This window comes from Mustela lutreola, chromosome 9, assembly GCF_030435805.1.
Source record: "Mustela lutreola isolate mMusLut2 chromosome 9, mMusLut2.pri, whole genome shotgun sequence".
In the NCBI taxonomy this organism is placed as follows: domain Eukaryota; kingdom Metazoa; phylum Chordata; class Mammalia; order Carnivora; family Mustelidae; genus Mustela; species Mustela lutreola.
This window is the reverse complement of record NC_081298.1, coordinates 119,558,478-119,581,291: the sequence shown is the minus strand read 5'-3', so window position 1 is coordinate 119,581,291 and position 22,814 is coordinate 119,558,478. Positions and strand designations below refer to the sequence as shown.

At 36.0% G+C, this 22,814-nt stretch overlaps 1 protein-coding gene across 3 annotated transcripts in view; it reads left to right on the top strand.

Annotated features, from left to right (window-relative positions):
• Positions 1-21,249, top strand: part of STRN (striatin) — a 124,967-nt gene extending 103,718 nt beyond the window's left edge. For all 3 annotated transcript variants that reach the window (XM_059188646.1, XM_059188645.1, XM_059188647.1), the window contains 3 exons: positions 5,458-5,562; positions 6,741-6,827; positions 6,924-21,249. In XM_059188646.1, the coding sequence (XP_059044629.1) occupies positions 5,458-5,562; positions 6,741-6,827; positions 6,924-7,093 (362 nt within the window). In that variant the 3' untranslated portion in view covers positions 7,094-21,249. The remainder of the gene's footprint in view (positions 1-5,457; positions 5,563-6,740; positions 6,828-6,923) is intronic.
• Positions 21,250-22,814: the final 1,565 nt, after the last annotated feature.

Here is a 22,814-nt window from a genome sequence, read left to right as displayed (position 1 = left end):
GCATTTGAGCTGTTCCAAAGAGGAATCAAGTTGTATTTTATACCAAATGATTGGTTTTCAATTCTATTTGAAGACAGTAAATATTTATTCTGAATATAAAATAAATCTTTTTCATTTCTCATGTTTTTTTTTTTTTTTTTTTTTTAAGATTTTATTTACTTATTTGACAGAGAGAGACACAGCAAGAGAGGAAACACAAGCAGGGGGAGTGGGAGAGGGAAAGTAGGCTTCCCACTGAGAAGGGAGCCAGCCCAGTGTGGGGCTGGATCCCAGGACCCTGGGATCATGACCTGAGCTGAATGAAGGCAGACCCATAAAGACTGAGCTACCCAAGCACCCCGCATGATTTCATTTTTAAAACAACTTAATTTTTAATTAGTAATGTAATTTGACACAGCCTGATTAGAATGTAGATCAAGTTGTGCCTCTCAGAATCTCAAATACGAAGCTTCTTATTGGATATAGAAAGTAAGGAAATAATTTCTCAGATTGTGAAGAAGATACTACAGAATTTTAGTGGTTTTGGCTCCCTTCCCCTGCTTTTTAAAATTTATTTTGTTATTATTATTTTTTAAATTTCATTTTTTTATTAACATATAATGTATTATTAGCTCCAGGGGTACAGGTCTGTGAATCGCCAGGTTTATACTCTTCATAGCACATACCTTCCCTAATGTCCATAACCCCACCACGGTTTTGGCTTTTTAACCATTGCGTTTTATCTTTTGGCTTCATCCAGACAGTGATAATTTAGGATGCAGTTGATAAAGAAAACTGTGTAAACATATACTATTGTTTTAGTCTCAGAACTAATTCTTTTTTTTTTTTTTTAAGATTTTATTTATTTATTTGACAGAGAGTAAGATCACAAGTAGGCAGAGAGGCAGGCAGAGAGAGGGGAGGAAGCAGGCTCCCTGCCAAGCAGAGAGCCCGACATGGGGCTCGATCCCAGGACTCTGAAATCGTGACCTGAGCCGAAGGCAGAGGCTTAACCCACTGAGCCACCCAGGTGCCCCTGAGAACTAATTCTTTAAAAAGAATTACCACAGGGCACCTGGGTGGCTCAGTTGTTAAGCGTCTGCCTTCAGCTCAGGTCATGATCCCAGGAATGATCCCAGGGTCCTGGGATTGAGGCCCACATCGGGCTCCCTGCTAGGCAGAAAGCCTGCTTCTCCCTCTCCCGCTCCACCTGTTTGCATTCCCTCTCTCTGTGTGCGTCTCTTTATCAAGTGAATAAATAAAATCTTAAAAAAAAAATTACCACGGTACCCTCATGTGCTTCTGTGTGTCTGTGTGTGTCTTTCTGTCTTTCTCTCTCTCTCTCTCTCTCCCTCCGTCCCCTCTACCATTTCCTCTAAAAAATTTCCCCTATTCCATTTTGACTTTCTTCATTTTCTCTTCCCAATCTGTTGGCCTTTGTTCTTTTCTGAGATCATGTGAGAATTTTTTGGGAGGTAGACATGAATAGAGTTTTGAACTATTTGGATATAAAAGAGAGAGGCAAAAAAATAAAAACTGAGATTATGGGGGCGCCTGGGTGGCTCAGTTGGTTGGACGACTGCCTTCGGCTCAGGTCATGATCCTGGAGTCCCGGGATCGAGTCCCACATCGGGCTCCCAGCTCCATGGGGAGTCTGCTTCTCCCTCTGACCTTCTCCTTGCTCATGTTCTCTCTCACTGTCTCTCTCTCAAATAAATAAATAAAATCTTTAAAAAAAAAAAAATAAAAAAAAAAAAAAAAAAAAAAAAAAAACTGAGATTATGGAATAGGAAAAAGAATTTTTTTTTTTTTTTGCCAAGAAATATAGGCTGTAGACTGTCAGTAAATTTAAACTCATTTAAATATGTGACCTAAAGCTTACAGTAGTAAAATACAGAAAACAATATAAAACTAAGAAAAATGTGAACATTTTTGGAATTACCTTCGGATTTGTGGTCAGTGCTTTGAATGTCCTGAGTGGTAAATACTGATTTTTAATGACTGCTCTAAATTAATATGATGTGAAGTCTGGCAATTTCATTTTTTTCCTTAAATGTGTGACCATAAAGTCATATAACTTTTTGCTTTATACTAGAAGCATTTTCTGAGGAAAACTGCCAAAAATGTTTTGAACAAAGCAGCATTATTAGAATAAGTAATAATTATTTGAGTTATGATAATATGTTCTGGTATTTCCTAAATTATCAGTGTGATTACTTTAAAGTTGTATGATTTAGTCTTTTATTCCTTTCTACCATGACTACCCCTACCTATTTATATTTCACTACGTTCTTCTTTTCTGGAACTTAGCAGATTTTTTTTAAGTTGAAGTTCTGACCAAAAACGTTTCAAGGTAACAACAAATTTCATACAGAATTTCATACAGATGTCTGGGTGGCTCAGTCGGTTAAGCATCTGCCTTTGGCTCAGATCATGATCCCAGGGTCCTGGGATCAAGTCCCACATTGGGCCCCTTGCTCAGCGGGGAGCCTGCTTCTCCCTCGGCTTGCTGCTCCCCCTCTCTCTCCCACAAATAAATAAAATCTTAAAAAAAAAAATTTAAAAGGATGAAGGATTTTTGTTTTAAAAATCAGAATAAACTAGCTTTCTACTAATTAATGTCAATGGTCATTTGACTGAAAAAAATCAAAGGTAATTAAAGCAGGTAATTGAGTACTTGTCCATCTGGTGAAAAGTAAACCATTTCTAAGTTGCAAGCTGAATATGAACACTTGGAGGATTTAGATTTATTGTTAGAATGATGGTTGGTAGGCCTTCAATTGATTTTTGATATTCTTTGCCTTTTGCTTACTTGTCTGATGTACCATTAAGTGGAGAACTTCTTGAAAATGTTATTATATAAAAACTCTTGCCTTCTTCCATCATTTGATTTCTATCTTAATTATTTCCTAGATCTCAATAGAATTGAATCTATTCTCAGAAACCTCTTTCTCAGAATACACGGGATATTTTACTTAAAGTATTTCTTTTCTGTTACTTTCCTGCTAGATCTTACAGAGGATATTGTTTGTGGTATGTTAGCTCCTGAGGGGAGGAGAATATCTGTATGCTGAATTTTTTTTTTTTTTTTAAGATTATTTATTTATTTATTTATTTGACAGAGAGAGATCACAAGTAGGCAGAGAGGCAGGCAGGGAGAGAGAGAGAGGAGGAAGCAGGCTCCCTGCTGAGCAGAGAGCCCGATGTGGGACTCGATCCCAGGACCCTGAGATCATGACCCGAGCCGAAGGCAGCGGCTTAACCCACTGAGCCACCCAGGCGCCCTGTATGCTGAATTTTAAAACTAAACTCTTTGCTTAGGACCATTTAAATCAAGTATAACTGACCCAGCGCTTACTCTACATGGTCAAGTGACTTTTTGTTTTACTCTTAGATAACAGGCGGGGTGGCCCCCTGCCATTAACACTGGGAAAAAAACTACCTTCAGTTTTTGACAGGGGGAGGGAGGAAGGGAGAGAGGGAGAGAGAGACAACGAGCAAGCCGGTAGGAGGGTCAGAGAGTGAGGGAGAAGCCTACTCTCTGCTGAGCAGGGAGCCTGATGTGGGATCCCCGATCCTAGGACCCTGAGATCATGACCTGAGCTACCCAGGTCCCCCTATCGTCAGTTTTTAAGATGTCATATTTTTAGGAACTGTAAGAAAATCTAATTGAGTACACTAATGTTACAGCTATTTTCACCTATATTTATCTGTATTTTCTATTTTGAATGTAAACTCATAAAAACGATTCTGAGATTAGAAAAAATTTTAACTCTTTTTTGAAATAATTTTAAATATGCAGAAAAGTTTCAAGAATAGTACAAAAACTAGCTACCCTTCACCCAGATTCACTAGTTTTTAGCATTTTGCTACATTTGTGACATTTGCTTTATCACTGTCTATATTCTTGTATAATTTTAAATTCTGAATCACAGAGATATCATAGACTTACACTTCTAGATCCTTTAGCATGTAATTGCTAAACACAGGGACATTCTCTGACATAGCATATTATCAAAATGAGTAAATTTAACAGTGACACTATGCTGTTGTCTAAGTTATTATTTATATTCAAATTTGCCAGATGTCCCAATAATGTACTTTACAAGAAGGGCATCCCTTCCTCTCCCTGAACCATGACATGATTTTTCTTTAACTTTGATGTATCTTAAGTTAGTATTACCTTTATATATAGAGAGATTTTTTTTTCCTTTAAAAGAAAAATAAAGCATCTTAACAAAATTCACTAATATAAAACATATTTTATTTATTTATTTGACAGGCAGAGGTCACAAGTAGGTAGAGAGGCAGGCAGAGAGAGAGGAAGGGAAGCAGGCTCCCTGCTGAGCTGAGAGCCCGATGCACGGCTCGATCCCAGAACCCTGGGATCATGACCTGAGCCGAAGGCAGAGGTTTTAACCCACTGAGCCACCCAGGTGCCCCTAAAAGATTTTTAAAGATTGATTTCCTTTTGATAAAGGACTTTTAGAAGGGCTTAGTGTAGTTTAGGTACCATTTTTGGCAGCTGTGTGATTTGCGTGAGCCACCTAGTTAGGATAGACGTAGAAGTTAGTATTGGTATTGGCTTTGTCACATGATTTTGGGAGAATCACAACTTTTTTTAGATCTTGGTTCATGCACTGTGGTATGGACTTAATGACATATGGTCTGCCTGTCTCATTGTGCATATAACTGAAATTCTTTGAAAGTTACTATATAGTGCACATAGTAGTCAGGATGCTATTTTAAGATTCCAAACCTGGTAGACTATCAAATGAGGATCATTTCTATTTTTAAGTTTTTATTTATTTATTTTAGAGAGAGTGTGTGTGCACACATGTGCATATGCCAGTTGCAAGGAGAGGCAGAAAGAGGGGGAGAGAGAGAATCTCAAGCAGACTCCATCCTGAGCACTGAGCCTGATATGGGGCTTGATCTCATGACCCTGAGGTCATGACCTGAGCTAAAATCAAGAACCAGACACTTAACCAGCTGAGCCACCTAGATGCCCAGTGACCACTTCTTTTATGATGAAAAAGAGATTAAAGAGCTCAGAAGATCTCTTTGTCATATTTGTTTTCAGATGATAACCATGTGATAACTCTGTATCTAGAAAGAGTGACAATTTAAATTTGGGTAGCGTCTACATGTAAATAATTGTAGAATTTTATTAAAGCAGCAGAAGTATTACAAGTCATCAGTGACCCTAGGCTAAGCCCTGGGTGGCACCCCGTTGCAGGTGGAAAAGAAAATTCTCATTTGTACATACCTCTAGATTTGTCAGTATGGTATTGCTCAGGAAGTTCTTCTTCCCTAACCTTGAGATTATGAAGAGTCACAGAATTAAATGAATTAAAGACAAGTTAAGGTCACATCATTTACCTTTTAAGTTTCTTGGGTGAGTATTCGGTTCTCTTGTATGAAGAGTTGGCTGTAAGCCTTAGCTACCTTGTTGCTCTTTTTTTTCCTTTTTTACAGCCAACTCTTCCTGCCAAATAAATAGAGTCATCAGCCATCCCACTCTTCCCATTAGCATCACAGCTCATGAAGACAGGCACATCAAATTCTACGATAACAATACAGGTAAGTGTTGATTAAAGAGTGATCAGTGATAAAGCAAAAAAACAAAAAACAAACAAAAAGCCCACCAAAAACCAAACCAAAAAAACCACAAACAAACCCCATCATGAGTATCCTGATTTGGGTATTTCTTTAATGGCTGTATGTCCGGGAGTAGGCATGAAACAGATACCTTCCCAGCTCAGTTTCTCTTCATTCTATCCAGATCTGCTAAGAACTAGTCTTCAGGATAGCGTATAGCATCATCTTGGTTTATTTAATAGTAAGTAGATACTATGTTTTGGTCCTAGAGCCAAGGTTATGACTATGGACACAATGAAAAGGTCATTCAAATAGCAATAAAACTGATCTCTTGCTGTGAATACGTTGGGGGAAAGTAGAAATATGTTAGAAGTAGAGGCATATGATCATTATATTTTGTTTTAAATTGTTCAGTGTTTGAATAGTTTCAGTGTTAGAGATGGAGACCCCGGAGTCATTTGGTTTACTTGATTCAATTTTTCATGGACTACTCTTTTCTGTATTATAATATTGACTATCTGGTGCTGATTGATTTGAATTAGGACATGTGGGCTTTCCCTTTTTTTTTTTTTTTTTATTGAATTGCGTTTTACTAAAGGAAAAAATCCTGAAGACCTGTGTTAGGAGAAGGACACTCCATATTAGCAGCCATATTTATCTGAGTATCTGCTTTTGACTTTTGCTGACTTTGCTTAGCTGTGAGTGATGAGTAATTTAATATTTTAATCCCTTTCTATATGTTGTTTCCACGAAAATCATGGCCAGGTTTTCTTTCCGTTCCTTTGTCTTTATTTCAGTCTCTTCTGTTCTTACAACCCACCTAATTTGCCTGTAGATAAAGGATGCAAAGTTGCTGATTAATAACGTCTGACTCTTAGTTAATGAACATGGCTTAAAGGAATATTTGTGTAGAAACGACTGACTTTTCTGTTGTTATTTGAAAGAAAAAAATAAAATCTGAAATTTGAGCTTTTGTTTTTCATCACCATGGCTGAAGTGGGGAGGGAGATACATTGTTTTAGCTGTTATGGAAAAAGCTACTGATGGAATAACTACACAAAGAGGTGTGACTGGAGAAATCAGTGTAACAAGGTAGCTGACATATAATCAGGGATGAGGAAAGCTATTAATAAAAAATAACAATCTCTTTTTTTCCAAAGGCAAACTCATCCACTCCATGGTAGCCCACCTAGAAGCTGTTACAAGTCTAGCAGTCGATCCTAATGGCTTATACTTGATGTCTGGCAGTAAGTACATCAACTATAGTTTTTTTATTTATCCTTATTAGTTTCATGTTAATGTAATGTTTCCTTTCATTTTTTTTTTCCTCCCTTTTGACGCAGGTCATGACTGTTCAATACGTTTATGGAACCTAGAAAGTAAGACGTGTATCCAAGAGTTCACAGCTCATCGGAAAAAATTTGAAGAATCAATTCATGATGTAGCTTTCCACCCATCCAAATGCTATATAGCCAGTGCTGGGGCTGATGCACTGGCTAAAGTCTTTGTATGACACAATGCATCATCTTCACCTTCTAGCTCTTTATAAATAATCAACTGCACAAAAAGAGATACAGAAGACCAGGGCAAGAATCAGCCTGTCTTGCCCTTTTGTTCTGCTGAAGGAGCACAGAGAACATTTGTTAAAGTATAGTTTTGCAATTCGTATACTGTTTTCTAAAACTGAGGTTTGTTCAGGTTGCTGCAAGCTCAGCTGAATCTATGAGCCTGAAAACGGTTTCAAATTTTCCCCCAAATAGGAGCTTTTATTTCTGAGTTTGTTCTAATTCGCTAGGCAGGCCTGAGCGAACATAAGTTTAGCTTGTCCCTCTTGAGTAAATAGGGCATGCTATAAAGGACAATTAAAAAGCTTGATGACTGGGAATGAGTGGAGGAAGAACAGAAATTTAGACCTAGTTCTCCCCTGAGAAATCTTGTTAAACACATTAGGTAGTCAAAACAATAATCTTGACCATATCTGCTGTACTAACCCCTAAGTGCATAAGGACCAGGCAGTGTTCAAATGAGATTTTAATTTAGCTCTTCTTTCATCTGTGCACATAAAGCACCTGGCAAAGCATTTTACCTGTTAAAGAAAAAAAAAATGCAATAATATGTTAAATATATTATTATTCAGAAATACTAAACAAATATTTAGTTTGTAAGCAGATTTCTATATTGTATTACATTTTTGAAAATAGATTTGGTATCATTGTAAAGTTTAGCTGTCAAAATCAGTCATCATTATGAATAGTTGGTAGAGTCTGCTTTTACTAAAGGATTTAACTTATTCAGGTTTGAGATTCTGTTTATTTTTAAGGGCAAGCAGGGCATATCTTTATAATAATTTCTGTTAATTTTTAAAATTCACTTTATTCATGTGATATTTATAATACCAGAGTGGCTATCTCATATTGATGAAATCTTAACCTTTCAGTGGTTTGAAAAGACAGAAGTTATCTGTGAGTACTCATTTGTCAAAACCCACATATCATGCTTCAGATGACCTCTTGCTCTTTCTTTGTCTCTCATACTCAAATTATCTGACATCTACTGAAAAGAGTTTATAATTATTATGTTTTAACAGCCCAGAGGGTTTGGTTAATGTCAGGCAGCTGCTTTTGCAGTACTAAATAAAGCCAACTATTTTGTACCCCAGAAGTCCTCCATTGATATATCCAAGAAGGGGAATCCCCCTGGAAATCTGGATGGAAGAGTTCAGTGCATAACCAGAAGCTAAAGAGTTCTCTTTCTCTCTTCCTCCACCTACGCCTCCTCCATTCTTTAATTGGAATACACAGCATGTTTTAATAGGCAGTGTATCAGTGTTGTTTCTGGGGAAACAACTATCATAAAGAACCAGGCTTCCCTGAGCTCACCTCGTCCATGGCCCACATGTGGCAGCTCTTGGGATTCCCATGACCCCACTCTTTGCACTTGATGTATAGACCTTATCCTACAACTGTCTCCCTGTCTTTACAGTCTCTTGTTTGCCACAAATGTCAGAGACCAATGTAGAAATTAGAAATAAATACTAATGCCCGATGTTCAGCAAAATGTATATGTAATAGTTCTCAGATTTAAAAAAATCCATATCCATAAATATTTTAACCTTTTAATATAATTCCTACATTCCTATCCCCACATATTCCATTGTCATAACAACACTTCGGATGATATGTGATCTACTTCTTGAAAATGTATTCTTGTGATATGGATATCAATTGACAATTTTTCTTTAAAATTTCTGTTTTCTGCCTCTAGAGTTTTGCAGTACACAGGCAAATTTTCTTTAAAGATGTGTGCTAGATTTGCCGATAGATATACAGATATGCTTTAATATTTTGACACAGCTACCTTGTCTTTACTCTGTGCTTTGGTTAACAGTGGGCTCAAGGGACTCCTTTGTATAATCAAATGACTTGACCTGGACTTGAGCTACCAGGTGATTGTTTATATTATTCCCATGCAGATACAGAATTCCACATTTTGTTTGGTTCATTCCTTTTTTGGTTCTTCAGTGAGTGAAAAAATGGTGTTGCTGATCTAACATTTATAGAAGGATACTGGAAAATTCCAGTCAGGTGCCCTTACTTGGAGTGTTTATGACAGATGAAGAGATTGTTCTACCAGTTACTACTTTAATTACCTCCCAAGGTCTTCAGTGCCTGCTTCACTTTTGTCACTGAGATTCTCAAAACCAAGACATTCTCTTCCCCTGCATTTTATACCTCATGGTTGAAATTTTTCTGTTAGTGAAAAATGACCCATGAGATATGTAGACTGTAGTGCAGATGATGGAACTGTTGAAAGTTCTTTAGCAAGCCAGTGCCGTGCCGTTGGTAACTGTACACAGAAACAGAGATTCTTCTCTACTAGCACTGTGTGATCTCAGCCTAGAAATGAGCCAAAGCTGTCTTCCAACCCGATAGAAGCATAGACATGTGTCTGATTTCCCCCCCAGCCTATCGAAAATTTAATGAAAATCCACAAAATGAACAAATTCAAGATTCAAACCATCATTGAAATGCTTTCATAGTGCTTGGTTTGTAAATATTTCAGATGAAATATATTGGATAGTATGAAAATCAGAGGAGAAATAAGGTCCCTGCCTTATTTTCATATGCTGTGGATACATTTCTGGGAGCTTGCAGCACCCTTCTCAAAACCCAGCTGTCATGACCTTCAGTATTTTTCTATTGAACAAGTTTAGCAATTTTTGCCATTAAACAGATGATTAGTTATGCAAAGTATTTAGCTTTTATAATCATTTTAGTTATGACTAAAAGGGGGGAAATTATGCTGCATCACTGATAATGAACTTTGTGAAAAATTTTTTGTTTATCTGACTTTCATTCCTTCAGTATTCTTGCTATAAATTTCTTTTGGAGATAATGATGAAGATTTATTTGAAAATGTCTAAAATGTATGTATATTTTATAAATATATATTATATATATTTTAGGAATATATATAATATATATAGACTATATATATATACATATATATGTATGTGTGTGTGTATATATATATATATACATATATATATATAAACCATAGGTGCATTTTACTGTTTTGTATTTTTGTTTTTAGAGGTAGTGTACACCGCAGGTAATGATGAGTATGATGAGTGTTGTGCTGTTTGCTTTTGCAGTATAATATATAGTTCTAAATGTTTAAATTACTGTATATATTATATTCATTATAGGCTAGCATGCTTGTTTTAAAGACTGTCATTCTAGTTTATTAAAATCTGAATGTAAGAAAACCTGGCTATTCAAATGTGAATTGAAAAATATTCCATTCTCAGTACTGAACTATTTCCATTGAACATTCAGGATTTTTAACAAAACAGATATCATCAAGAAGGCAATAGCTAGAGAATGAGAGGTGCCTTTAAATAAAATACAAATGCAGCCTTACAGTGAGGATGAGAGTTGAGTTGTGGGGGTGGGGGGGCTATGAGAGAGAGAGAGAGAGAAAGAGCACGCGTGTGTGCGTGTGTGCGTGTGTGTGTGTGTGTGTGTGTGTGTGTGTGTGTGTGTGTGTTTGCCAATCTGTGACGGTCCTGATTTGTGACCATCAATGTCTTCAGTGTATCTGCTCAACTTCTAGGATTTCAGGGGACATTTCATGCGTTGTCTTTGTGCTCTTCTGAGCACCACATGTACTTTCCAAGGATTTTGAATGTGAATTCCTAGAAATTTCAGTAGAGAGGAAAAGAACTATTCTTTTACTATTGTCAAGTTCAGGTAAAAGGAGAAATTATTGGTTCACCAAAATGATGGAATCTCTTAAATGTTGGCTAAGTAAATTAATTTTTTAAAAATGTGATTTTTAAAGGCCCTCTTTTTTGGGACTTCATATATTTCCCTCCTACACGAGAGCATGTCATGAAATTCTTATGTGATGAAGATTGAACTAGTAAAAATTATTTTTTAAACACCTGAACTAGTTAAAATACCACCTAAGAATAGTGTTTAAATGACATCTATCATATCTACCTCTTTGCCATTGCTGCCATTTTAACTAAAGCAAATCTTTATGACATCTGAAAATGATGATTGGATGCAATTTAAAAATCTATGTTGGTGCTTTTCTCAGGCTTTGTCATTTAAGTTATATCGAACTAAGATGTCACAAATCAGATTGAAAGACTTAAGAGTTTTGGTTTTCTTTCGAAAGAACTGCTTAAAATTTATTATCAAGGTTGATAGTGAGTGGATAGAGTTAAACTGTTTAGTATATGCCTGATATTTTCAACCAAGAGCCAAACTGTTACTGAATTTACATAGAGAAAGAGCTCAAAGTACAGTTTTCTTCAGCTTACTTTATTCTTTGAATGCTATTTCAAGGCTATTAAGTACATAATCATTAATTTTATTTACTCAGAAGTTGCCTTTGTTACTATTTGTCTAGTTATTTATATAATTGTAGTACTTTATGTGTTTGACACTGGGATTCAGGTTGTACAAAAGTAGTAGCTGATAGAAATTATATGTGTATTTTTGTGAAATGTATCAATTCCAGGAGTTCCTTTGAGGGTATGGTCCAGAAAACATGTCCTTCTTTAAAAACAAGGGACAGGCCATTGGTAAATGGTTCGAATCATTTTTACTTTCAGAACTGAAAGTTTTTTAATTGACTATATCTGTCATCCAGCTGGACCTCTGTGTCAGTGTCAGGGACACCAGATTGACAAAGCATTTAACAGATAACATCAGTTTTGTTTTTGTTTTTGTTCCATTTTTGGTTTTGTTCTTAATCTTAAAAAAAAAAAAAAAAAAAAAAAAAAGCAAATTCAGGCCAGAGATCCCTAGATTCCACTTATTTATTCTAGCAGTATTCTTAAAGTGGTACTTAGGGGTCAGAATTTTCTGGATCTTTGCTAGTCAAGCTTTAGCTTTTATTTAACTGAGACCCCGCGCTTGTCATCCCTCTGATGCAAATTAGAAAGTTCATTTTAATTTAGATTAACTTTGATGTCTGCCTGGATTTTTAACAGGCTGTGAACCAGTGAGTGCCTTGTTAATGTAGAATGATTTTTCCCTGGTTGTTAGCTCCTTTCTGAGAATGTCTCAGAGAATGGTGTTTTAGTTGACTTGTACAGATTGCTAAATTTGGTATCATCAGCAGTCAGAAAGCCTTCAGTCTACCACATACCTGCCTCCCTACTTTCTTCTCATTGTTTGGCTGAAGTTTGCCTCTTGTGAGAAACAAATACAACCCCCTCTCCACACACTTTTTTCAATTCAAAATTAAGAGATATCCCCTATACCCATCCCAACTATATGATCTAATATCTATTTTTAGGAGGAACCACTTTGTAATCCTGAAATCTACTGATTACTTTATGTCTTCTCAACTTCCGTTTACTAGAGCTGATTTCAGGGCATCATCAGTTCAGTTTCCTAAGTAACTCCTTTTTTCCACACGCCCAATTATCCACTCCACAACTGGTGAGCCCTGGACCATATTGTTTGATCTTCAGGTATTTTTAAATTCAGTTATATCAATTAATGTAAATTAATCCAAATGCTAATTTTTGTGGTGCAAGAAGTTTCTTTTGTAAATTCAGGGTATGGATAAGCTAATTAAGATATCTTTTTTGGTGGCTCTAAGTGTATTATTTGTTTTTAAATAAAGTGTACAAATATAGCTAACGTGCTATAGGTGTCTCATGAATTGAAATATTTTGGAATCTAGTGGCTTTGCAGTTAAAATAATACATCTTGATTTTGGTTTTTGGGTGGGGGGTAGGAGAGGTGTGCAGAGAAATAAAAGGGGTATTAGACAAAGTAGATGGGAGTCCAAAGTAATGAACCAGTCTTAATTACATGAGAAAGGTAGATAAATTTATCATTATAGAGTTTGAACCTTTAGAAAGCCAGTAAAATTAAAATACCCCGTAAGATTGGGTCAGTGATACTTTCAGGGACACATGTATTTTTTCAAGTGTCCAATTACATATTTTTTTAAAAATTATACACATGTAAATTTAATCTGTTTTTATTTTTTTGTTTGGCTACTTAACAAGCATAACCCTTCCCCTTCCCCTTGCTTTTTCAAATCAACATTATTTTTCAAAGTCTTTTTTCTGCCCATAACTCATAGTCCCTTTGTTCCAGTCTGAAGCCATAATGTTGTATGGAATCTCAGAGTGTCCTTGAAACTATCTGCTATCCTTTGATATTTTGTATGCTTCTGTAGTAATGAGTATTATATCCTTTGTCATGGACATATTTTTCAGTAGTGTCAGAAATATCCCTTTTGTTCCTTTTAATGAGAACTGAGACACTTGTTGGAGTGATTTTAGAGTAATCCAGTTCAGAAGGTCAGGAGGATGCTCATGGATGACCCCCTGGAGTACCCCAGAGTGGTATTCTGACCTGCATTGAATTTCCCTGCACCATCCAAAGCTGTTCTGGCACCCAAGGTAGTTCCCAGGAACACCTAGGAGCAAGTCTGGTAGCGCTATTTAACCCAGGCACCGTAACCATGAAGCATCCCTCTGCTTGTTACTTCTTAGTTACACCTGTTGCTTACAATGATCAGGACACTCCAGTTTTATGGGGAAGCACTGACCTGCAGGTCTGAAAATTGAAATTCATATTTTCTGGAACACAGATTTTAATTTAGTGTATTTTGTATATTTTCAAAACCAAATAATTCAAAACCCACCATACAGAAAATGACTCACTTAGCTTCACTTAGATCCTACAACCCAAAGTCCTTTCTTAGTCCTGTTTGTTTAATTTGACTACAGGTAAATGGTGGTCTCAGTCAGACTTGAAGGATCTATTTGCATGAACAAAATCTACAATATCCTGCTAACAAGAAAGGCCTGTTTTGTAGAAAATTCTTGTCCTTGATGATTTAGCCATTCACCTTACAATGAAGTCTGGTCCAGATGCTAACTCCACATTGATTTTTCCTGTGTGCCTCTTTAAAGAGATAATTAATCTAGTAATGTAAAGGAGAACCCACAGTAAAACATCTGTTAAATAGCACTTGGAGTACTAGAATTAGTATTCTTAATTCAGTGCCAAAGTTTTCTGTGCTCTCACAGGGTCCAGTATGTATACCAGCTTCTGAATCTCTAACCTCAAACCAAAGATATTTTTGAATTACCTCATATAATAGCATCATCAAATTAAAGGTACTGGTAAGGGAAAGCCATCATTCACAAATGAAATTTCCCAACCTGAAACACTTTAATTTAAAAAAACAAAACAAAACAAAACTGCATGGAAAGCAAAAAAGATTTCTTAGAGATTATTTATTGAGCAAAAGTGGAGGGGGAGGGGCATAGGGAAAGGATCTCAAGCAGACTCCCTGTTGAGCAGAGGGGGCTAGGGGCTTGATCTCCTGACCCAGAGATCAGGACCTGAGCCGAAATCAAGTCAGACACTTAAACAACTGAAGCACTCAGGCGCCCCACAAAGCAAAACTTTACATTAAGTATGAGTTGTAAAAACAAGCAGCCTGTGACTTAAATGTGCTGAAATTATTAAAGTATACTGACATTTAGCTACTACTTCCTGATGGAAGTGGGACCAAGACAGTAGTATTTCATAAATATGTTAGAGCAAAAGAAGTCTCATCAGAAAGTTTACTTTGGGTGCTGGCTAACTTGAGTGAGAGTGTGGGGAAAGAAGCCCCATACCAAGAAGGAAAAGTGCCAGCTCTGCAATCTGGACTCACCACCACCAAAGGACCCATTGTCCTTTCTCTTTAAATGGCCTGGAATGATGACCTTCTAGATCTTTTGACTTATAAAAGTGAACGGTTCCAATTCTGGCTTGTATGGTCCCGGTCCCTATTACCTAACTTAAAAGATTTTTACATCAAAATTATCCTAGAGCCCCCTGGTAAAGGGTCAGACAACGTAGTTTTTATGATATTATAGGAAGCTGTATTAACATAGGCCCAGATAGGTTCTTCCATTTGCACATGTCAGAATGAAGACCAGACATGTTAGAAATGTTCTCATGTGGCCAAGTGATAATCTCACGGAAAGATTGGAGAATTATTTTTATAGGATGAGTTATGTTGTAAATGATTTTGACCATGCTTTTAAGAGCATGTAAATATAGATTTGCATATTTTTGCTACAGACTTTATAGCCCACATATTTCCAAATATCCTGTTGGAATAATTTCATTCAGTATGTTAGAAAAAAAGTCATTGGTTTCACATCTTTTGACAGTCATTAATGAATAACACTTCTGATGCAGTACTCAACTGCTATAAAGACAGGTGGTAAATGTCTACGTATTTTGACTGCCTGGAAAAGCACGTTTGTACATAGTTTGCCAGTCAACATGGAGACTTGTGTATTTTATATATGTCAAAATTAATATGTATATCATGTAAATAATGTTCATCAGCAATATCGCAGAGCTATCAGCATTAAGGTTAGATTCTGCCAACTGCCATTCACAAGTTTTGAAAGTATGCACATTCAGCTAAAATACCACTTAATTCATTTAAGTGGAAACTTTTTCAGTGAAACAGTACCTGTTCAGTTTCCTTGTAGATCTCAGGGTCAGAAGAAAGGCTTTCTCCCAACTCCAAAATATTCAGGCTTTCTTTTACTCATTTTGGTCTTTTTAACAGTCTTTTTAACAAGCAAGGCAATAAGCTCCTATTTCTCATAGCCTACAATACTTGGGGATATACCTCTAATGATTCCAATTTAAAAAAATAAACCTTGCAAGCAGATTTTTCTTTCCCCCTTAGGAACATCATTGCTTTCTGGAGGCAGAAATGATTTTACTTTTGAAATTGAAGGCTAGAGATCCATGCAGTTTTGTGTCCTTGATGTCTGCAAGTTCCATACAGCTTGCCTCTGAGGGAAACACAAATTTTATTTTGTGTGATTTTTGAAAATTATTCTGGTAGTGGAAAGACTAGCAAGGAAGTCGATAAGTTTATTTTATATATTTCAAAATCTTGTGGATTTTTTAATGGTATGGGGTGCAGTAGTGATGAGTTTTACTATGAATGCCTTCATTAACCCTCAACTCAGATTTTACATGTTAAGTATTGCTCACTGTCACCTAACAAAGTAGAAACGGTTAACGATAATTTGTTTGCTTCAGTGTCTATAAGCTCCTCATTTGTTTTTCTTATATTCCCCTTAGCACTCCTCCTGGTGCTTTACCGTATAAAAAGTTCTCAGTAACTGTTTGTTGGGTGAGTAATCAGAAAGCAGATTTTCAAAACTCTGAATCTGTCCAGATCTTCAAAGGCCAAAAAAAAAAAAAAAAGAAAAAAGAAAAAAAATCATTTCTGCCAATCCCTAGCCAATCTCAAATGTGTTTAGATCTGTGAAGTTGATTCCCAGATTGAGATCTGCACCCTAGTTAGGGAGGAATTCGGACCTCACCTGGAAGGCGGCAACAGAACGCCAAAGGCACCAGCTATTGTGGGTTTCCAGTCCTGCCTTTATGGGAATTGAGCAAAGCATGCGGGCAATGAGGCGTGTCTGAACCCTGTTATGGTGCCCCTTCCCTTAACCTTTGCAGCACCACCCCACTGGTCTCTGCTCGCCTGTGCGGCTCCTGCTGCTGCCTTCTGGAACCTCGACCTGCCAGGACTGCCTCGGGCCCAGGCCAGGTCCACCACTCTTGCCTCGTGACCCTCAGACTGTCCCACTATTCCTAACTGGCTGTTTTTTTTACCCCCCCAAAGAAGTAGGAAGTTCCTCCCAGCAGAAGATTGTCAAGAAAGGCATTCCTCTGGGGAGCTTGCCTTGAATTTGAAGAATCTAGGACAAATCCCTCAGGATGTTTTCAGGGCTGCTTTTTGTCTAGAACATGTGATGGTAATTATCTAAATGTTTATTAACTCTCCCTGGAAGAGCTCTGTGTTGTCTCGGTTTGCTGCTACGTGGGGCCGGTGGCTTGAGCTGCAGAGCTTAGTCACTTCAGGAGTAAAATAGTCAACAAGTTAGAGACAGACTATTTATATATAATGATCAAATGACTTAAATCATTAATAGAATCATCGACAGAGTAGTGAATTGCTTGAGTATGAAATATTCAGTTAAATCTCAATGTTAAACCTATGTATTATGTAAGAACTATTATTTTTTTTAATTATTAAAATAATGATTCTTTTAAGGTCAGTATGGCACAAAGGAAAGAACAGGATTTTGGCCTGGACACAGGACATTTATTATAGTCAGTGAAACTTTAGTCAAGCTAATTCTTATGAGTTGGTTTCTTATCTGTGAAAAGGAGATGATAGATCTGCGTGAGAGATTGATTAGAGATAATAGATACAAAACACCTGATAAAATATTGGGCAGAAATAAACATCCAACAAGTAATTATTATTCACTCCCTAAATTCACACTTCTTGTCATGTAATTCTGTCACACTCCTGGTAGCTTCTAGAATATCAAGTATTTAGGTGAAACAAGATTAAAATGCACTTTAAGAGTAGCCCTAAAGAAGAAGTTATACATAAAATACTACTTTACTCAATATTCGAGTGCCTGCTTTGTGCCAGACCATTCTAGGCGCTGGCCTTCATTAGCAAACAGACAAAATCTTTTACATGATGTGGCTTACGTTCCAGTTGGGGAAAACAAATAATATAGGTGAAAAATAGAGAATATGACTGGTGAGTGCTAAAGGTAAAGAGAAAGGAGATGATATTTCTCGGAGGTAGAAATGGATACAATTTAAATTAATACAATTAATTAAAAGAGCAACACAAAGGGGGACCTGGCTGGCTACTCTTGATCTTGGGGTCATAAGTTTGAGACTTAGATTGGCTGTAGAGATTGCCTAAAGAAATGCAAATTAAAAAAAAAAAAGCAAAAATAAAAGGCAATAAGTAATGAAGACATAAAGCAGAAGTCATCACATCTTACCATACCATTTCACTCCCAGCCTGCCTTGTAATAACAGCATGATATAGGTATCTCTACTCTTATTCATACAAGTATGTGTACACAAATACTGCATCGAGTTTTGTCTTATTCTACATGTTCTCTGCAACTTGCTTTTAAAATTTAATATATATTTTGAGCAACTTTTAAGTCTGTACATACATAGATATCTTTTAAGTTCCTTAATATACACACATGATCTTATATAAATAAAATGAGATTTTTTTGGTGGGTCTGTTTGCTTTAAATAAATGAGGTATTACATGTCCTCTGCATCTTTTCTCATCTAACAATCTGTGATAGAAATTGCTCCAAGTCTGTCTTATAGTTGTTATTTCATTCTTTTAACGATGAAAACTCTGATGATGATTTAAACTTCTTCATAATCAGTGGGCATTTACTTTGCTACCAGATTTTCACTATCAGGGTAATTATGCCTGTGCACATAGCTGTGACCATGATGGTTTCACTCTTGTGGAACAGAGTCTCTGCAGTAGGATTGCTAGGTTGAGAGATATGTAGATTTAACATTTTTTAGTAAGTATTGACAGATTGTTTACCGAATAGGCTGGAACAATTTATATTTTCATCAGTAAATGTACAGTATAAAAATATCCTTATTCTTTATACCCACTAGCAATAGCTGCTGTAGCCTTTAAAAGAAATAGAAAAAAAAAAAAGGCTGGTGATATATACAGTGATTTCTCCATATTATTTTATTTGCATTTCCCTGATTACTGTAAATCTGCATAACTTTTCATATGTTCTTTTGTTATTTGGATTTCACTCATAATTAAATTACCTTTTGTAGTCATTTTGTGTTGCTGTATAACAAATTACCACAAATTTAGCGGCTTAAAATAATACCTGTTTATTATTTCACAGTTATGTGGGTTAGAACTTCAGGTGGGCTTGCCTGGGCTCTCTGTTTAGTGTCGGATAAGGTGTGTGCCAGGCTGGGCTCTTAACTAAAGGATCTGGGGGAAGAATTCACTTCCAGGCTTATTCCTGTGGTTGGCAGAATTTCAGACCATACAGTTGTCGGACAGTTGTAGGATGGAAGTCTCTGTTTCCTTGCTGGCTGTTAGCCAGACGTTCTTCTCAGCTTTTGAAAGTTACTCTTCAGTCTTTGTCTATAATGCTTACTGCCCCCCACCCCCGCCGCCATCTTCAGAGTTAGTAAGGATTCATCAGATCCTTCTCATACTTGACTCTGTGTTTTCTCTTCTGCTATCAACCAGAGAAAATGCTCTGCTTTTAAAAGGCTCATGTGCCTTGAGTAGGCCCACACAGATAATTTTTGTAAGTTAAGGTCTATTGGCTAGTCACCTTAAATTACTTCCACAGACTCCCTTTGCTTGGTAAATGTAGCATTATCATGGGAGTAACACCAGGGGCAAAGACCATGGGAGCCATCTTGGAATTCTGCCTACCACAAATATTCATGTTTTTATTTCTATCTTTATATTTATGTCCGTGTTTCTATTGTGTTTGCCTTTTTATCTTTATTTAACTACTTCATAGGAAGTTTTTGTATGTTACATGTTAAGCCTTTTTACTCTTAGTTGCAAACAGTTTTTCCAACTCTTACAAGTTGTCTATTGGCCACTAATATTAAGTCCTTTTTCCATAGAAAACTTAGTCATTTGGATTTCACTTTTAAGGTGCATTGTGTATTTGTATCTTTTAATTCACATTTAAAATTTTTATTCACTTTTATTTTTCATTCACTTCATTTTTTATTAACATTTGCCCATATGTGCACTGTCTTTTTAAGAAAAAATTATAAGTGCTCTTTCTATATTATATGTAAACATTTCGTCATATTATTTGTAAATTTTCTCCAAACTGTAATTTGTCTGTTTACCATATTTATAGTACCATTTCCCATTCAAAACTTTAGTATATATACGCAGGTATACTATTTTACAAAATATGGATATTTGTAAATATATAAAAATTTCAAAGTATTCTGTATTGATTAAGGCCTTCACCCCTGGTGGCATATGTGCTGTCCTAGCATGGCTTATGCGTTTTATTCTTGGTTTTGTTGTTGGGGTTTTTTTATATTCATCTTTACTCCATTTGGAATTTGTTTTTTGTATAGAATGCCAGCTGTGGATCCAACTTTACTTTCTTCCGAGTGGGTTGCCAAATGTTCCAACACTTATCACATTATCTTTTTCCAATGAAATGGAATACCAACTTTGTCATATATTAATTTTTCATATATAATGAGATTTCTCAATATACTCTGTTGTTTTGCTGATAGTACTCTATATATATGGCAATAGAATGTGTTTAATGACAGCGATTCTATATTTGCATCAGTGACTTCATAAAATGCTCAGGCAGAGCTTTGTCTCATCCCACACTCCTGGGCTACTGTTGTTTTTACTACTTTTCTTGGCTACTACCAGGCATTTGAAGTTTGTGATCATTTTATCCACTTAGAGCTTGAAACTGCATTACATTTAAAGATTAATTTTGGGAAATTTGACATGTGATATTGTCTTCTAAGAACTAACAAAATTGTATTACTTTGTTTGCTCAGATCTTGTCTATATCATTAGTAAGATTGAGATTTGGCACTTTTATTCACTTAAGTCTTTTGTCTTTTTTTTTTTTTAAACTAAATGTACTCTTGTTTCTTAGTCTTTGGGTCATTATTGAGAATGGATTTTTTTCCATTTCCATTTCTAAAGGCTTATTATAAATAAAAAGTCTATTTGTGTGTTTGTGTGCTTACCTTGTATACCACACATTTATTACACATACTTACAAAATCTTATTCCAGAAGTTTTCGCTACAGTCTCTTGGGATTTTTAGAAATATAATGATGACAGTCAAAAATATAATGACACTCACACTCACAAAATCACAAAAATAACCTGTTTTTTTCCAGTGTTTGAAAGATTCTTTTCTTCTCTATAATCTTTATTGCCTAGAAACTCCATTATATAGTCTTAAGTGATAATGCTGATAGCAGTCATCTCTGAGTACTATTGATTTTAATTGAAATATTTAGCTGTTTTGGATATTTGTGTTGCTATTTGGTAAATAGTCTTACTTAAATAAATTTTTTTCTGTTTTACCAAGAGATTATATTAGAAATAGCTGCTGAATTTTGTCAAATGCCTTTTCAGCTTCTTTTGATGTGGCTGTGTGTTTACTTTCCTTCAATCTGGTGATTAGCTAGGTTGTTTGTGGAGCTGCTGACATTAAGCCACTCTTGTCTCCTTGGAATAAAACCTACTTGGTCATAATGTGTTATTCTTTCTTTTATAAATCAGTTTTCCAGTCGCTAATATTTTATTTAGAACTTCAGCAAGCATAATTCCTAAGTGAGATTGGTCTATAGGTTTCTTTAGTGGACTTTTTATTAGATATAAGAAGTTATACAGCCTGGCAAAATGTGGGACTAATCAGAAGGTTCAGCCACTGCCAGTGAGAATGCAGATTTATTCAAACATATTGGGGAAGCATTTGGATGTATCTACTTAAGTGAACATATGAAATCTACTAATTCTGTTTCTGGGCAAACACCAAGGAAAATGATGCATACATATGTACACCAAAAGATAGTTCTAGAATACTTAGAGCAACAGTATTAGTAATAGCTTCAAACCAGAATCTACCTAAAAGTCCATCTACTAGGGAATGGATAAATACATTCATACAATGGAATATTATACAGCAATAAGAACGAACAGTTCATAGGTACATGCAACATATGGCTGAATCTCAGAAACATTACATTGAGCCTAAAAAGGCAGCTACAAAAGGATACTGTATGCTTTCCATTAAAGTACTAAAATGGGCAAAACTGATTCGTGTTAACTGTTAGAAGTCAGGAGAGTGGTTATCTTCAGTGAGAGGGAGGTAGGGGAGGAGATGGTGCTTGAAAGGGAGTCTGAGGGGGACTTCTGCAGTGCTGGTGATATTTTGTTTCTTTAACTGGGTGCTTGTTTATGTTGGGTTGTTTAGTTCATGAAAATTCATCTAATTTACACTTCTATGTACACTCTTCTGTATGTACATTATATTTGAATAAAACTTTTAGAAAGCAGTACATGTTTTATAGAATGAACTGGGGAGCTTCTCATCTTTTCCTACACTTCAGAATTGTTTAAATAAGAGATCATTAAAATTATATGTTAAAGATTAGATGAAATTTGGATGAAATTCGGGACCTTTTGGTCCCAAGGTCTCCTTTTTTAGAGGTAGGATTTTTAATTACTTTCCTAGTATCTTTGGTTCAAAATATTCACTTCTTGGATTAATTCTGATAATTTTTATTTTGTAGGAAATATTTCATTTCTTCTAGGTTTTCACATTTATTTCTAAGTGTCTCTTGTAATTTCTTCTGTGTGTGGTATTGTGCTTTTTGAATTACCTGTGTGTGTTTCTTAATTTTCAAGGAGTTCAGGCAAAGAAATACTCACCTTTTACATTCAGTTCCTCATGGCAAGTTGAAGGATGAGGAAGAGAAAATGAAGGTGGATCAAGAATGTGCTCGGAATCTCGTCTGAAGATTTCTGCATCAGTAACTGAGGAGGTGTGTTACACAGTTTCTCCATTTCCCTTGCCTTACTGGAAAAACAGGGCACCAATTTTTTTCCCTCTGTCCTCAAGTCTTGTTCCTTGACCCAAACATCTCTTTTTTGTGTGTCACTTGGAAGAGCAGTTTGGTTTCTTATCCTATAGTCAGTGGACAGTTTCCATCAATTTAAACAATCTTTCTAGGTACAAACATGTAAAACAAATGGCAAAGATTAGGAATGGGTCATGGATATTAGCCATCTTGCCTCTCTTATTCTCAGTGTGTTTG